The following is a 16,966-nucleotide window of genomic DNA, read 5'->3' as shown; positions in this document are numbered from 1 at the left end:
AATTTTATACCGACGTCATTTCTTTATTAACTAACTGGCATTAGTTCCGACGTAACTTCATTTAAGTCTTGTATAATAAATTCAATGTTCCCGAGGCTCTTAAAGGTACATCCTAATTGTAGCTTACCTTGTCCTGCCTGCACATGTGCTTGTCTCTTGCCCATGTACCCGGGTCTACCCTTCTAGTTAGCCTCCATGTGGGGCTATTGAAAAGACGGGGAAGTACGTACTAGTACCCCGCCATTTGCCGATTTCTCCAACTTTCATTCCTACCGACTTAAAAAAAAAATTCGTGCAGGTGTTTTACAAGTCTGCAGTAACAATAATATGGACAAGATAATTATCTGGAACCATCGGCAAAGTTATAGTTACTCGGGTCAAATAGGTAAACACGCTACATTTCGCGTACTAAGTTATGTAGATCCTGAGATCCTGATGCACAAGCGACGATAACGATGGGTAAACTCAAGGCCGACAGGCTATAATCCTGGTCGGGATATTGATAGGTGCAGTAGGTTACAGGACAATTACAGGACAATTACAGGACATTGCAAGGGTTGGGAGTTGGGGGAGGCTGAGGAAAATAACGGAATAGAACCAAAGTCAATTGCATATGACACCACACACCACCAACTTTCACCTTCTAGATGCCGATCCACCTAGGTTAGACTTGCAGGCTTCTTGGAACAAACCTCTAACCTACCTCGTTCAAGATCTCTTACGGCTTGCTTTACGCGCTACGCAACGCAACGCAACGCCACAACATCCTTGCTAGGGTACCGAGACAAGAAACAAAGAAAAGTCCTGTTCAGCTCTTCTTCCCGATGATGCAGGGTGGCCCGCTCCGGTTTGAATTCGTGCCTTCAATGCCTAATCAATGACAACGAAACTGCTGGCCAGTGGAATGTCTCGCTCAAACTTCGCCATCTCCACATCTTCCTTCTCTCCTATATATCCTCGGGCCCGTGCCATGACTAGTAGACCGAAAAGTTACCTTAAGTCTACTTCCATTGCCGGTGTTTTGTCCACTACCCCAGTTAATCAAATTAGATATCGATATTCCCCGTTTGTCTTCGGCTGCTATTGTTCCTTCAGCTGCTATAATTGTGTCGTACTCCGAAATTCGTCCAGTTTAAGAACCATGAACGACCCAGTTGTCAGAACCGCTTCTCCCTACATCGATCCCGCAGTAAAGGGTCCAAAGTCTCAGCAACTCACCAATGGTCATTCCCATTCTCTTCTTCAGCATAACAAGAGTGAGTTGACCTCGAGAAAACCCAGGAGAACGTGTTATTCCTGAATCCCGTAGTCTTGGAAAGCTAACATTACTATTCTAGTGATTTCCAACAACAAAGTCAACAAGACAGCCCTTCACCCTGGTGGTGTTGAGTGAGTATCCCTTTTCCCAGGTACACAATGAACAGAGAGCTCTTTGCTAATCTACCCTTTGTAGACCCCACCAGGAAAGGGAGCACACGGAGCTAGGTACGAGTCAAGTCGTTTAAACTCAATATTCGGCACTACCCGCCCATCCTTTGTTCATTTTCCCACTAACATTAAGGTTAGAGGAGGAGCTGCACGAGAAGGCACACATCGACTACGATAGAGTTGCCATTGTAAGCCGCCACTATCATGAAGATGTCTATTAGAAATCTAACTAACGAAATAAATAGATTCCTAACCCTTCAGTTGCTGCCTTGTACGAAGATGCTCTTGTAAGATGACCTCCTAGACCAGGTCACGCGACCAACACCTAACACATACTAATGGAGCAATAAAGGTTTATGAGATGGGCTCGGCTATCGCATCGAGCGGTGCGTTGACGGCCTACTCTGGTGCAAAGACCGGCCGGTCACCTTCAGACAAGAGGATTGTAAAAGAACCGTCGTCAGAAAACGATATCTGGTAAGGATTCCCATGTCAATCACATGCATTATAAGATGATAACTAACCTGTTTTCAGGTGGGGACCCGTTAATAAACCAATGGCTCCTGAGGTAAGAGGATATTCGTCGTCATTATACGTTGAACTACCATCAGAAAGCACACATCTATCTCCCATCGTTCCCCTGTCCATTCATGGACCACCCACTCCTCCTAGAAGCAAACCTTACAACGTCGAGGTTGTTGTTCTCAACCTCTGCTTGGTTTGAGCATGACGACCTCTTTGCGTCACAGATCTTCCAAGTTAACCTCAATAACCATTATATTGAGTTTTTGGTTGGTTGTTACCCCAATTGCCTAGATTCAGTTTGAATCACGCCTCTCGAGAAGTCTCGTAGCGCCTAGCCTAGACCTGCTGAGCTGGAAATGACCCCTGTTATTGGCGTCATCTGAGGCTTCATACCCCGGGCAGCTCGGCCCAGATCCGGCAATAACCTGCACCCCGCCTATCCGCACTTCCACAAGGCCGGGGAATTCTCAGCCCCACAAGAATCACACGTGCCAAATTTATCCCCATCATGAACTACATCTAAGACGAATTTGAGATGGCTAACATAAAGATGACTTAGGTATGGAAAATCAACCGCGAACGTGCTGTCGACTACCTGAATACCCGGACGAGAATTTATGTCATCGACGGTTATGCGGGTTGGGATGAGAAGTACCGAATCCGAGTTCGAGTTATCTGTGCCCGTGCCTACCATGCTTTGTTCATGCGCAACATGCTTATCCGCCCTTCGCGAGAGGAGCTGGAGCATTTCCACCCCGACTACACCATCTATAATGCCGGAACTTTCCCGGCTAACAGATATACCGAAGGGATGACCTCGGGAACTTCGGTCGCCATTAACTTTGCCGAGAAGGAGATGGTCATCCTCGGTACTGAGTATGCAGGCGAGATGAAGAAGGGCATCTTCACCGTATTATTCTATGAAATGCCTATTAAACACAATGTACTTACTCTTCATTCCTCTGCAAACGAAGGCAAGAATGGCGATGTCACGCTTTTCTTCGGCCTTTCCGGAACTGGCAAGACAACTCTATCTGCCGATCCTAACCGAGCTTTAATCGGCGACGACGAGCACTGCTGGAGCGAGCGCGGCGTCTTCAACATCGAGGGCGGTTGCTATGCAAAGTGCATCGGCCTCTCGGCAGAGAAGGAGCCAGATATTTTCGGCGCTATCCGCTTCGGCTCTGTTCTCGAGAATGTTGTCTTTGACCAAGAGACCAGAGAGGTCGACTATGACGACGCTACCCTTACCGAAAATACGAGATGGTGAGTTGACTTCCTCATAATGTGTTGTGATCAAGCCGAAACTGACAACTTTTAGTGCCTATCCCATTGAGTATATCAACAACGCCAAGATCCCGTGTCTGTCGGAAAACCATCCCAGCAACATTGTCCTATTAACCTGCGACGCGCGTGGCGTATTACCACCGATATCAAAGCTCAACAGCGCACAGACAATGTTCCATTTCATTTCCGGTTATACCTCCAAGATGGCTGGTACTGAGGATGGTATAACAGAACCTCAAGCCACTTTCTCATCGTGCTTTGCTCAGCCTTTCCTCGCTCTGCACCCTATGAGGTACGCGAAGATGCTAGCGGACAAGATAGAAAAACACTCAGCGAATGCTTGGCTTCTGAATACCGGTTGGGTCGGTGCCGGCTATATCCACGGCGGCAAGCGCTGCCCGCTCAAGTACACTCGCGCAATCTTAGATGCCATTCACTCAGGTGAATTAGCAAAGGCCGAGTATGAGACGTATGAAGTTTTTAACCTCCAGGTTCCCAAGACATGCCCCGGAGTGCCTTCAGAGCTGCTCAACCCCAGGACTGCCTGGACTGCAGGGACAGACAGTTTTAGCGAAGAAGTCAAGAAGCTTGGTGGACTATTCGTCGAGAACTTCAAGAAGTACGATTCAGAAGCTACAGACGACGTCAAGGCGGCTGGACCGGCCGTTTAAAAAAAAATACAAGACGCTCCACGGCATCTTTTCTTATTTATGATGTCTTCTTTTTCATCAGTTTGGAGTTGAGCATCTGGCATGATTTTAGGGAATGACGCATCCGCGGAATGATAACCACGGTCGGTCTGCGCAAATACACCGGATGCGAAACCAGACGAATAAGAGCTGGCTGTATAAATCGAACACGAGGATACCGAGTAATTATACACGGCGTAAGAATGCTTTGGTGAAGCACTATCCATTGTCGGGGTGCAATCGAAATTAGATAGTCTTTTCCTTATGAAACAAAAGTTAGGATATAATAATCCAAAGAAATTCGTTTCACTATTTGATCGTATGATTGTATGAGTGACCTTGTATCCGCTGGTTAGTAGCTTTGAGAGTCAAGAATGTCATTTTTATATGACTATTCTGTACTCAACAACTGAATTCAATACAGAACCCCATAAGGTCTTGAATAGTTGTGACTCTATTTAGATAGGTGAGAGGTTATGAAAAATGGTTTAAGGCTATCATGTTTTCGATTCATTTCATCGATGATATTGATGTTGATGGCAATGAAAGTTGCTATATCTTGAAAAACTTACATGCATAAAAATGAATAGGCAAAGGTGGGCCAGCGCTACACGTTTAGGTGCATACATTCATACATACCTGTTAAGGTATTTCTGTCTATACTGTGCAGATATACGGTCAGATATACGGTTAGACAGTGTTGGTGTCTAACGTAATAAAGATAGATCCTAGGTTAGTCCTTAATCCCAATCCTAATCCCAGTAAATTGAAGTGGGATGGATACCTTAAGGCTTAACACGACCGTCAACTGGTCAACTGGTCAACTGGTCAACTGGTCAACTGGTCAACTTCTTTCTCAAATTTTATCTTATACATACGCGACGCCCCAAGATTTGTCTACGTTGCGGGTGAAATATATCTTCCAATGCGACTAGTTCGATCATGACAAATCCGCCAAAATGGACGGAGATTGGGACGAGGCAAGTATTTCTTATAATCAATTCGAATTGGCTCGAAATCGACAATTACATGCGAGGATACATGCGAGGAGGGGCTAGATTTGATTCAGATACTGTCAAGCTACTCCGTTGGTGCAAGGCTGACTCTATTCTATCTTCATAGGTCCATCGCATACCTTTCCCACCACCCGGTCTCCGGGCCATGCCGACACCTGTCACTGTCTTAGCCTTCGATACTAGCCAGGAGCTCTTATGGACTGGCAACGAATATGTACGAACGATACCCCTCCAATTCTCCGTCCTCTTATAACCAGGCTGATAGCTATCATAGGGCCGAGTATCCTCATTTTACGGTACAAAACTACAGCCATACACATCCTTCAAAACCCATACTTCTCAAGATGGGCCGGTTCGACAGATCCTTTTTAACGACAAGGGCGTTATAGCTCTGGGCTCCCGCGGCGTACATATGGCATTGAGAAGAGGTCCACCCTTGTGGTCGATTAGGTAGGTTCCCTTTCCCCCCATTACTTCCATTCTGGAAGGCTTTCGATCAATGCTCATTGAAGGAAACGCAGGAACGAGGATATGCAGGAACTACGGTGTATGAGCTTCACGTCGAAGGGCACTGCCGAGATACTAGCCGCCGGGGAGCAGGACAAGATGTTTGTAATCGACATAAATAAGGGCGAGATAACTAAACAAGTACAGTTGATTAATCGGTATATATTAAAATCGTGCTGTTTCTAATTGCTTATTAGTTGCCCACCGAGTACAAATACACGATCATGAGAAGAAGTCGGTATATATGCGCCGCAACCTCTACTGGTGCCGTCCACATAATCGACCCTGTTAGCTTTCAGGTCATCAAAATATGGAACGCGCATACGGCCGCAATTAATGACATGGATGCGCAGCACGATTTCATCGTTACCTGTGGATATTCTATGAGACATGGGGGCAATTACATGCCCGACCCGTTCGTCAATGTGTTCGATCTAAAGAACATGATATCTATGTCCCCTATCCCATTCCCGGCCGGTGCTGCTTATGTGCGAATGCATCCTCGAATGTCAACGACCAGTATTGTCATGTCACAGATCGGGCAGATGCATGTGGTTGATCTAATGAACCCTAACACTAGCAATGTGCGTCAAGCAAATAATCTCAGTTACTTCTCAATGATAGAAATCGCTTCTTCTGGGGAGGCGATTGCTCTTGCAGATGCTGACTGTTATATCCACCTCTGGGGCTCGCCGAGCAAGATTCATTTCGCTGAATTCCCTACCCCGATAGAGACGGCGGATTCCGGGACGGGGCCCCGGATCGAGTTTGATTCTCCTGATACGTAAGTGTACTTCAGCCTATATGGGTTCGTTTGCTGACAGAATACCAGGCCATTGAGCGCTGTCGGCATGCCATACTATAGAGAAGTATTGTTGTCGGCATGGCCAAGTAACATGATCACAGAAATCGGTGCCCCTCCTGTTAAGATTGACGCACAATTCTTGGCAACGCTCCAGGAGAGAGACTGGGGTTACTTTGGTAAGAATACTCGACCGCTACGGAGAAATCAAGTCGAAGATACCCGAAACACCGAAAACTCCCAAAGCTCTCTAAAGCCACCAAAGTTCTTAAGCGAGAAGGCCAGAGAAGCGGCAAAGTCTCCGGCCGGGACACCAGCTCCCGAAGAAGTTATACCCGAAATTCCACAGATTTTACAAGATAGCAAGCTCGAAAGCCTAAAGATTGAGGTCCCTGAGTTGTATCAAAATATTGAAATAAAGTATAGTAAATTCGGAATTGACGATTTCGATTTTGGGTAAGTTGGTTTGCTGCCCCTGTGCGGCACATGCTGATAGAAAGACCAGTTATTTCAACAAAACGCAATATTCGGGTTTGCAGAATCATATTGTTAACGCCTATGCCAACCCGCTACTACAGGTGATGCATTATACACCGTTGATCCGAAATATTGCTCTTCAACACGCAGCGACGGCCTGTGTAGATGAGTTATGTCTCCTCTGCGAGTTGGGATTTCTCTTTGACATGCTCTACAAGGCAGAAGGAGAGGCTTGCCAAGCATCTAACTTCACCAAAACCCTTAGTTATCATCCTGAAGGTAAGTAATTGTATTCATATTCCTCTTGACGGCTTACTGATGAACTTGACTAGCAGGCAAGTTGGGTCTGCTCGAGGAAGAACCTCATGCGTCGCGGACTGTCATGCTCCAGCACTTGGCTCGATATCTCCTCAGACAGATGACTCAGAACTATAGCCAAATGATTCAAAACCCTCATTCTCATAGTGCAGAGTCACCGCGCCCTGGGGCACTAGAAGAAGTAAGTCTACTTAACTATGCCTTCTTAAATATAACCTCTGCTAACCATCGGTTCTAGCTCTTTCAAACATCCGCAACTAGCTCTATCAGATGCATGAATTGTCGGAGCGAAACTACGAAAGCTGACCATACGATGGTGAATGAATTAATGTACCCCCAAAATGTAAGTCCAGCTCGCCTCCAGCAATACAAATAACCCAAACTCATTATCACAGAAATCCGGGCACAGGAACCCAAGAACACGAGGAACAACATTTTCGCAAGTGTTGAAGATGAGTGTAGAGAGAGAGACTACCAACAAAGGTTGGTGTAATAATTGTCATAGGTACCAGACATTAGCCACCCGAAAGACGATACACAGGATACCCAGTGTATTGATGCTTACAACCGCAATTAACAATAATGAGCACCGGAGACTCTGGGCCACACCCGGATGGCTGCCAGAAGAGATTGGCGTCATAGTGGACAATGGCCAATTCTTCTGCTTCGAGGGTGAAGACTTGAAATTGCATTTGCAGCGGGGGATCCATAATATCACGGTATATTCTTTGACTGGCCTTGCCGTCAATATTGAGGGCGGTCAGCAGCAGAGATCGCACCTCGTAGCCATGGCAAATAGTAAGTTTCCATATTCTTAGAATCTAGCTATCTGAGAGAATCTAATACGTAAGTCCAGTCGCACATTCTGCACCAACGGCTCCCGGCCAAAGTCAGTGGTACCTTTTCAACGACTTCCATGTCAAGCCCATCCCTCCTCAAGAGGCACTTACGTTCAATACATCATGGAAGACACCTTCTGTCATTACGTATCAAACAAAATCAGCCAACAATCAGCTTGATTCCAGTTGGATGCAGAATCTGGATTCTAGGCTATTATATCTAGATCTCCAGTAAGTCTATAGCCTGCTAAGTCGCAAACTATACTGATAAATATACAGAGCTGATCGAGCTGATAAGACTTATCGGACTTTGGATCGGCAAACTGAGCCGGCTGGACCAGATACGATTGTTGCAATTGACACAGAATTTGTCAAGATTTCACAGCCGGAAGTTGAGATGCATTCAGACGGCGACTCAAAAATCATCCGGCCAACGGTGCACGCTTTAGCCAGGAATTCCATCGTCCGAGGCAGTGGTATGGACGAAGGATTGCCGTTTATCGATGACTATATCACTATCAAGGAGAAGGTCGTCGACTACCTAACATCGTACTCCGGGATTACCCCCGAAGACTTAGATATAACGATGGCGCAGCAGAGAGGGCATAATCTTGTCCCGTTGAAGATTGCGTACAAGAAAATTTGGATTCTCTTGAACCTTGGGTGTAAATTTCTGGGCCACGGGTTGAAGCAAGATTTTCGAGTAATCAACATTCACGTACCGAAAGCGCAAGTCATTGACACGAGCGATCTATTTTTCATCAAGGAGCGCCTTCGGAAACTCAGCTTGCAGTTCCTCGCACATACCCTCCTCAAAGAAGATATTCAGCTGAGCACGCACGACTCCATCGAGGACGCTAGGACTGCCTTGAAGCTATACCGCAAGTATCAGGAGTTTAGCGAGGCGGGCGTTCTGGACACTATGCTCCAGGAGATCTACGCGAAAGGCGTCGCCTCTAACTTTAAGCCCCCAGCTAAAATAAATTCAAGTGGCAATGTACCCAGAACGGATACTCCACCGGTAGACGGGACGATAACAATCGGACCAACGACGCCGTCTAGAAAGCCTAGCACCCTCGTGCCCGGAACACCGGCGTCGACACCAGGAAGGGGGTTGGGCTCGAGATAGCCCTGGGGCTTCGACCCTGAGAAAACATTTGTGCAATTCTTGATAACGCGTATGCAGAAGAAACAAAATAAGTGAAATAATTTGAGCCTCTAGCATTAAGGACTAAGGAAAGAACTGCTTTTCATCATGTTCAATTGTAGACTACAAGTGTTACGAGCCTGTTGTCGTGCTGATTTCGCAGTTGTTTACGAGACTCATGAGTAACAGCAAATATCCTCAATGGCATACGACGAACCTAGATTCTGCTAAATACAAAAAAAACAGTAAGCGGTTGAATAACCACTATGCAGTTAGTAGAGCGGTGAGAAGAAATCAAATCAATATTACATATCCGTCTTCGATAAAACCGACTTGCCCTTAATTTTTACTCTACGGTCAGTCTAATGTTTCCTTCATAGTCTGTTGGGCCTTTATTATTAGTAATATAGCAAGTTAATATGCGCAATTCAAGTCGATAAGTAGCAATAACTTGAGCTGAAATTTACCTGCAACCACCTCACAAGTTTCTATTATATCACATATATGTTAGGTTAGGTACCTACCTAAGTAAAGACAATTTGCCTATTTTAATCGTATGTCTTCCTGGTCTAGTAGATGAACCCTTCCCTCCCGTCAGCTACGTCGCTAGGACAACTATAAGGCTCTGCTAAATACGAAGCTATAACTTGTCCAAACCCTCGATTTTCAGTACCGTAAATATCACCAAGAGAACGTGTGGCAAGGAGTGTGTGTCGTCTTTGTACATGGCTTTTGATTTATATCATACATAGGCAGCCTAGATGTGTACATACATACCTACATAGGTACCTAGGTAAGGTAGACTGCCACAGCCGACCATCTATCTATAGGTACCTTAGGTACATATATCCATAGGTACGATGTCCCACGAGGAACGCTCCGATGCGTGTCGGTCCCCAAGCTGCAATGTTTCCTCCCTCCCACGAGCCAACAATCGTCTCGGCATCTGTACCTAACACGTAGATACCTAACCTAACCTAATCTAACCTAACGTAGCCTATATCTCCAGTCTATAGCGACCACGGCTATGGCTACGGCTACGACTACCTACTTCCGCCGCTGCTTCCCCACGACAGCATGATGGGTCAGATTAGCGCGGGCGGCGGTGCCGAGCTTGTGGATGCTGTTGCGCTTGTCCCAGACGGCGGACTTGCCCTCGACGACGGCGACGAGCTCCTGGGCGAAGCGGGTGGCGAACTGGGCGCGGCCGGAGCCGGCGGAGCGCTTGCGGCGCACGGCGTCGAGGATCCACATGACGGCGATGCGGCGGCGCGCGCGCGCGGCCATGGGCTGCGGCAGGTCGAGCGATTGGCCGCCGCCGGCGGCGCCGCGCAGACTGCGGATGCGGATCAGGGGCGCGACGGAGTCGATGGCGAGGGTTAGGTAGAGGAGCGGGTTGAGGGGGAGCTGGTCGGCGGGGGGGCTGCCGGGGAGGAGGGGCCGGTGGGGGGAGACTTTAGGGGAGGGGGTGGTGCGGAGGTAGTTGAGGATCATGGCCATGTTCTGTTTTTTGGGATGGCGGAGAGGTTAGCTTAGTTCTTGTGCTATATATTCTTCTTCTTCTTCTTTTCATGTTTCTTTCTGGTAGCAAAGAACGGGGGGGGGGGGGGGGGTTGAATAGAGAGAGAGAGAGAGAGAGAGAGAGGGAGAGAGGGAGAGAGAGGGAGAGAGGGAGAGAGGGAGAGAGAGGAGAAAGACGTACCCTCTGCGCTTGGCTTAGCTTCCCGTCTTTCATCAGGAGCTTCGTGACCTGCTCTACGACGGGATGGTACCTGTCCTGCAGCTGCTGGCCCTTGCCGACGCGGTCGGGCATGTTGAACAACAGGCCTTCGTCGCCGTCGTCGAGAGCCTGGTTAGCAGCAACTCTCTCGAGTGCGGCTATGGCCTCGGCGTTGAGGAAGTTTGGCGCAAAGACCTCGGGCGGCTTGTGCACATATTGTGCGGGAGTTGGTGGTGGGGTTTCGGACTGGGGCGGTATTCTTGTGTCGGTGTCGTCTGCAAGCCCTCTCCTCGTTATGAAGAATGGTGTCTGATGATATGCTGGTCGTTGTTCTGGTCGGGATGCTATTCGGAAGGCGGTCGTGGGTGTTCGTCGCGTTCGTATGCTGAGATTCCGGACGGCGGCGGCGGCGGCGGCGCCCCAAGGGGTCAACTTGCAAGACATGATGCCGGTTTTGATTCTACAAGTAATTGCATCGATTGTGAGACCAATTCCTACTTTCAATGCCACTTCCTCGTCCTCGTCGTCCCCAAGTGCGATGTTCGTTAAGTCGATAATAAATGGCTACGGCAAAAAAAAAGTTATCTTAGGTAATAATGCGATTCAGAACCTAAGGTACCTAGGTAGCTGCAACATCCTGGCACACAATTAATCCGAAGCACGGACCATTTTTAATATGTTCTTATCAATTGGATGGAGGGGTTTATCTTATCGTCTTGAAGCAGGACACTGCCACACGTAGCTAATTCAGTCTAAGCCACATTTATTAGGTACATACGAGTATACGAGTACCTATACGAGTCTCAGGGGCTTTTTATGATATCTCACTTTTCGTTTGCAGCATTTTTTCCAATTGGACGATCTTGCATACCCATTCTTTTTTATTATGCTTAATTTCCATCTCGCCTTTAGTTTCCTTTTTCCTTAAAAGGTAGTAATTACAGTAGTTACCTATCTAAACTTCTATATATCATTTTGCTTTTTCTTCGCTTTTTCTTTCTTTTAACAATATTCCTTCCCGTGTTCCAGCAGTTATAATAAATCTAGAACACTTCCACTGGCAACCAACTGGAGTCTTCCCCCCTTTTTACCGTCACACCCACCCACTCCAGATCGTTCCCCCATCCTACCCTACTTCCCCCACGCGGGTGATGGGTACCTACGACCGGATTGTAACAGGGCTACATAGGTATTCCTTGGCTTGACCCCACCATGTCCACGTCGATTATGCGGGTATTTATACATGCAGCAACCTGAGGAAGGATTTCAGCCCGCAACGGCAGAGTTGGTGCATGGGTTTTTGGAAACCCGCTTAACCTAGGAAGAAGCGCCTCTTCTTCATCTCATCTTCATGCTTAATGTTACCAGTTGGTGCCTGTGCGGTGGAGACGTGTCTCTTTATGGGAGGACGCCTTCAAAAGTTCAACTCGCCCGGGTTAGGAGGTACCTACCTAACATAGGACATTACTATGAGACACGAATGTCTTAGATCTTTACTACACCTAAGGCCTTACTTGGGCTGCGCCGCCTCGGCGCCTCTGAGCTCACCATGTCTCAGATTTGCCCGTCCTTCGGATGCCATTTCCGCGACGAGAACCGGTCGTATGACTATAAGGTTGCAGGTGATAGCTATCATATGCGACCTGATAACGCCGTGGAGCTCACCGGTCGAGTTAGGTCGCAGTTCGTGAGGCTACATCTAAAAGCTTACTCGCCGGTTGGGCTTTAAACCAGATCCGCGATGGCGTAATATAATGGAGCACCTGACCTTTGTTTAAAACCGGGAGGTTGTATGCTGTGGTATCTTCTCCGTCGTCATCGTCAGCTTATAGCTTACAATGGATATCTGCAGCCGAAACCCATCGAAAATGGTTATGTTTATGTGAGTGGAACGGCCGTGCTTACACCCTCGTATTCCTCCCCAAGACCGGCACAAACCAACGCTATACTATATATTATACTATAACTATATTATACTATATATGATTACTCTACGAAGCTGGGGATCATGGGGTTCATTAACGTAGCACATTTAGTACCATGTAGCGCAGTGAACCTAGCTTACGCCTTGTCCCTGGCTGGCGTAGCATCGCGCATTTTGTTTTCATCAGACGAATTTCAGGAGTGCATGCATGCGCATACTACAGTAAGCAGGAACATTGACACGCACGACGCCTACATCAGGACATCAGCTAGTATATACAAAATGTTTCGATAAATCTATGTCTATGTGTCATCACGTCATCGTGAAAGCGTTTGGATATGTTGGGTATTTATCCCTCTCGGTTCCATTGAGAAAAGAAGAACGGAAAAGCAACGACAACATGAAAGCTAGGAGATCGACATCATTCATTACTCCTCATCAAGTGATCGCATCCTATCCCATTTCCTCCTCCTCCTCCTCCTCCTCCTCCTCCTCCTCCTCCTCCTACCTCTTTTTTGACGACTCGTTACCGTTACTTTTTTTTTCCCCTTTCCCTTACTCTTTCGCGCATGTCTCAAGCCTATTTCCTAGCTAGATGAGCCCAACAAAATCTCATCCTTGTAATTAGTAGGTGACATAAGTCCATGACTTCTAATAGAAAATCGATCAAGCGATGTGTCTATCGATAGTTGGTTTCATGAGATCAGCTTTTGCTTTTCTCTTCCCGTCTGTTCCGTTGTAATTTTCACAAGGTCGCGTTGGAGTAGTTGAAACGAGCAGAGGTAAGAGAGAAAATCCAACACAATCCCTGGCGATGAACGTTTTCTTCGAGAAACGACAAAATGGGTCCCTCCCCCAAAAAAAACGAAGTCCTGCGCCTGGTCATCCCCGAATAATCCCTGTTTTTGAAACCCTTTCCTGGTGATGATCCCCCGCTGTCGTAGTGTAAAACACGCCCTCGCTACCTGAAAAATGGTCGTGGCGGACAAGCATACTAAAACCTCCAAGTTGTATCCATTGGAAACCAATCAATGATGAGGAACCTGCGCCGAATCCATAGATGCTCGTGTAATTGCTCTCCCCGTCTCTCGTCTTTTTCTTTTCCTTCTTTCTCGTGTCCTTGCCGTGGGGCAGCCAGATCCTTTCCCAAACTCCGATTTGCCAATAATCGTACAGAACAGGAAGTTCAAGTCGTAAAGCGAGGAGACATAAACCCCAAAAATCAAGCGTTGCTGTTGGGGGAAATAGGGCGTGTCGAGGTAAATCAATCGCGCAAATGGGGAAGGCGATCGAAAATAGGAGCCACGCATGTCAGTTGGAGACCCTTAAATGTTGAACATATTCGTAGTCGGTTGATTTCCCGGGAAGCCGTCTACCAGCTGGTTGATAAGTTCGCTTGATTGGAAAGCCAGTTCAAGGCCGCCTCCGCGGCATCTTCCCTAGCATTTGTGATGTTCCTCCCGTCATACCAATATCGCGCTTCGATTCGCTTGCCGTAAACGGTAACTATACTAGACCACGCGGTACGACCACCTAACGATCGAGGAATATCTAGTTAGTTATCACCCATATGCGTCGATGAATATTAAAAAGAGACTCACCGCGCCGGTCAGATACGATTTGAAAATGAGGAGCTTGAATCTGGTATTCGCGGCAGACCTCTGGCCAAGTGTGTTAGTTATACTCTTACAAGTTTCTAGGTGAGATCGGGGTTGCCCACCTGCCAGCCGGTCTTGCCATGGTGTTCCCGAAACTTGTTGCTGTGAAGACGGCATGGTGATTGGATAGACTCGTAGAAAGTAATGGGATAAACTGATACTTTAGGCAGAGGAAACCTTCTACAGTAACAGAGTGTAATAGCCAAAATGTGCTAGATGTGCTTGATGTGCTAGATGTGCTTGTGTGATATAGACCAAGGAAGAAACTAGCGCTTAAGACCATGTAGGAGACAGGCTATGTAAATACCTTTTATATTCGAGCTAGAATCGGTGTCCTCGTGTTTTCTCGATTGGGAAAGGAGAGACACGGCCAGCAGCGTGGACGAAGAATATGAGCTGCGTACGCGCATAGGCATCAAGGAACGGGCAAGTAAAATCAGAATTATGAGTGGTGAAGAGGCAGTGGATGATGTGGCAGGAAAGGATTAGTTAGCGGCCGCCTAGCTGTTTGCGCAACGGTACTGTACGGCTATGAAAGGGAAATTATTCGGCAGAGGAGACGGCATCATGCATCGTGTGTGTGTACGTGGTGGGTGGGTGACAGGTTCAGCTCCAGAGAGGCGTTGATGTGGTGGGAGAGGAGGATGAAGTAGGAGATAAACGACGGCTCTCATCGCCGATATAAGTTACAAGTGAGCATACCAATTCCTTCTCTATTGTTTCCAACTGCTTACTAGGGTCATCATGTCCGGGTGGGAAACCTCGGAAGCAAACACATCTAGGTTAGGTGGGTTGATGAAGGATTGCTTTTTTTTCCTTTTCTTATTCTTCCTTTCTTTGCTCATGTTTCTTTCTCTACATCATTCTCATCAGTGCATCTTCCTCATAATAGAAGGCTTCGGGGTAGATGTAGCCGAGTGCTAGTTTGAGTAACAAGAATACTGTCCTCAAGATTAATACACACCCCATGCTGACCGAGCAAGGTGAGTAGGGCTTGTTACGAATATTGATAAAACAAGACAGGGTGTATATGTATCCAATACGTGAAACGAGTTGATGATACTCTACACGATATATACGAGAAAAATAACACAGATTTTGAAACGATATAGATAAGAAAAGAAATCGTTAGAATACCGTACCACTCACTGTAAGCCAAAGGTTGGGTGGCGGGGCCCTGGGGACCGCAGCTTGTGACAGCTTTCCTGCGATGTCCTCACGAACATGCGAGCAAGAGAGCAAGAAACGCAAAGCAGATGGCCGATGTATTGTTGTCAAACTTGACGCAGCGGACCAATCGTCATACCACCCCTCCCCAGTTCGGAGATATTGTGTTGAACGAGTCTCACTGAGCTGTCGTAGGGAATCGGTACGTGCGAGTATATAATACATACTAGGTTCCATAGGAGGTAGGTAGTATAGTACATAAGATGCATCTTATTACGCGGCTGTATGACAACCAAGTACTGGGTGGCTGATCAGCTTTTGACTTATCTGTTTCAACCCGAGCCCTGAGAGAGCAGATTTAAGACCAATACCTAAGATGACACATAAAGCACCCCTGAAGCGTGTGTTAAGAATAGTACGGCTCGGAGCAGGCTAGACGTAGGAAAGCCTTGGTTATTGCGTGACGATTCAGACCCAACAACGTGGTTGAGCCGCGCCACGACGGACAGCTGCCGCCGCCGTGACATTCTGGCATTTGTGGTCAATAAGAAAATTCCCCGAGTCTTGAGGCGTACCTGTACTATTGGAGCACAGCCCCGACTCGACGTAGAATTCCATCGATATGTATCCGAGGCCGACTACACGTCCATGTTTGCAGGGAAGACGCGTGTTATTATCGGGCATATTATTTTCGGCCTAAAGCAATGCATTGGTTTTCTGACGCAACAATGACAACCTTCAAACGGCATTTACTGTATTTTTTCCCCCTTTGTTTTGCTTGCTGTTATTGTAGATGTTTGCTTTTCCCCCCTTTCTGCCAGGAACCCCGTATCAAGTTTTGACCCAATTGATCGGAACACGCGATTCTAATTGGATGAACTAAACACAAGCGTGCGGAATAATCGAGAAACGGCCGGTGACATAACGACAGCGGCGATATACACGGCATCTCGTCTGAGAAGTCCAACTTGGGTATAGGGTATAGAGAAGTAGCCTGTTGAGGGACCACATTCTTTTCTCGTCGTTCTGTTGGGCCGGGTACTCGGTAACAGGTAGTTAGGCATGAACTAGGCTGGATGATACATCGAGTTATTGGCTCTCGCTTAAAACTTTTACGAAAACCCCTAACTGTATGTTTAGAATATAACCAGGAACAATGCAATGTCAAATGGGTTTTCAGCTTTCCAGATTAATTGTAAAAGCCGATGATCTACAGTTTAGCCTTCTCCTTTTCGGTATAAGGCACATGGCACATGTCATAGTCGGTCAAAGAAAGGCACCTAACATCTTTGGTGAAATCAAATATCGTAAGGGGAACTGCCCAGCTACTAGGTTAGGTCGTTACGGAAAACGGATCGTGGGGAGATCACGAAGCGTTGGGCCGCATTTGCCATTGGGAGTACTTAGACGCAACTTACCTCTTCAGGTTACTCGGCCCTATGCCTTTAAGATGGCTAAGATG

The 16,966-nt window shown here is 47.1% G+C and overlaps 4 protein-coding genes across 4 annotated transcripts; 2 read left to right on the top strand and 2 right to left on the bottom strand.

Annotated features, from left to right (window-relative positions):
• Positions 1-145: 145 nt before the first annotated feature.
• Positions 146-4,238, top strand: F4813DRAFT_369328 (phosphoenolpyruvate carboxykinase-domain-containing protein). The gene is made up of 10 exons (XM_049244413.1): positions 146-174; positions 231-1,256; positions 1,338-1,389; positions 1,454-1,485; positions 1,567-1,616; positions 1,674-1,715; positions 1,781-1,905; positions 1,963-1,996; positions 2,513-3,219; positions 3,275-4,238. The coding sequence occupies exons 2-10, from the start codon at positions 878-880 to the stop codon at positions 3,909-3,911; spliced, it is 2,058 nt and encodes a 685-aa protein (XP_049096735.1). The 5' UTR covers positions 146-174; positions 231-877; the 3' UTR covers positions 3,912-4,238.
• Positions 4,239-4,732: 494 nt separating this feature from the next.
• Positions 4,733-9,469, top strand: F4813DRAFT_369325 (PAB-dependent poly(A)-specific ribonuclease subunit PAN2). Its single transcript, XM_049244412.1, has 12 exons — positions 4,733-4,909; positions 5,052-5,159; positions 5,220-5,395; positions 5,467-5,593; positions 5,650-6,236; positions 6,285-6,710; positions 6,760-7,010; positions 7,064-7,230; positions 7,288-7,392; positions 7,445-7,847; positions 7,906-8,119; positions 8,168-9,469. Exons 1-12 carry the CDS (start codon positions 4,889-4,891, stop codon positions 9,015-9,017), a joined length of 3,435 nt encoding a protein of 1,144 aa, XP_049096734.1. The 5' UTR covers positions 4,733-4,888; the 3' UTR covers positions 9,018-9,469.
• A 9-nt stretch (positions 9,470-9,478) lies between these two features.
• Positions 9,479-11,356, bottom strand: F4813DRAFT_195512 (ribosomal protein S7). Its single transcript, XM_049239486.1, has 2 exons — positions 10,738-11,356; positions 9,479-10,538 (listed from the first exon to the last, which is right to left on the bottom strand). Exons 1-2 carry the CDS (start codon positions 11,197-11,199, stop codon positions 10,083-10,085), a joined length of 918 nt encoding a protein of 305 aa, XP_049096733.1. The 5' UTR covers positions 11,200-11,356; the 3' UTR covers positions 9,479-10,082.
• Positions 11,357-14,051: 2,695 nt separating this feature from the next.
• Positions 14,052-14,454, bottom strand: F4813DRAFT_392282 (uncharacterized protein; the record flags this gene model as incomplete). Its single annotated transcript, XM_049247259.1, has 3 exons — positions 14,052-14,212; positions 14,281-14,340; positions 14,400-14,454. 3 exons carry the CDS (start codon positions 14,452-14,454, stop codon positions 14,052-14,054), a joined length of 276 nt encoding a protein of 91 aa, XP_049096732.1.
• Between the last annotated feature and the right edge of the window lie 2,512 nt (positions 14,455-16,966).

This window comes from Daldinia decipiens (genome assembly GCF_022478715.1).
Source record: "Daldinia decipiens strain CBS 113046 unplaced genomic scaffold F4813scaffold_34, whole genome shotgun sequence".
Lineage (NCBI taxonomy): Eukaryota > Fungi > Ascomycota > Sordariomycetes > Xylariales > Hypoxylaceae > Daldinia > Daldinia decipiens.
This window is presented reverse-complemented; position numbering and strand designations above follow the sequence as displayed.

Coding starts and splice junctions, on each gene's coding strand:
- F4813DRAFT_369328 (XM_049244413.1), top strand. CDS start 878: ATGACAACGAAACTGCTGGCCAGTGGAATGTCTCGCTCAAACTTCGCC. Junction 1,906..1,962: donor TCGTCAGAAAACGATATCTG/GTAAGGATTCCC, acceptor ACCTGTTTTCAG/GTGGGGACCCGTTAATAAAC. Junction 3,220..3,274: donor CTTACCGAAAATACGAGATG/GTGAGTTGACTT, acceptor GACAACTTTTAG/TGCCTATCCCATTGAGTATA.
- F4813DRAFT_369325 (XM_049244412.1), top strand. CDS start 4,889: ATGGACGGAGATTGGGACGAG. Junction 6,237..6,284: donor GAGTTTGATTCTCCTGATAC/GTAAGTGTACTT, acceptor ACAGAATACCAG/GCCATTGAGCGCTGTCGGCA. Junction 6,711..6,759: donor ATTGACGATTTCGATTTTGG/GTAAGTTGGTTT, acceptor TAGAAAGACCAG/TTATTTCAACAAAACGCAAT.
- F4813DRAFT_195512 (XM_049239486.1), bottom strand. CDS start 11,199: ATGTCTTGCAAGTTGACCCCTTGGGGCGCCGCCGCCGCCGCCGCCGTC. Junction 10,539..10,737: donor AGCTAAGCCAAGCGCAGAGG/GTACGTCTTTCT, acceptor CCCAAAAAACAG/AACATGGCCATGATCCTCAA.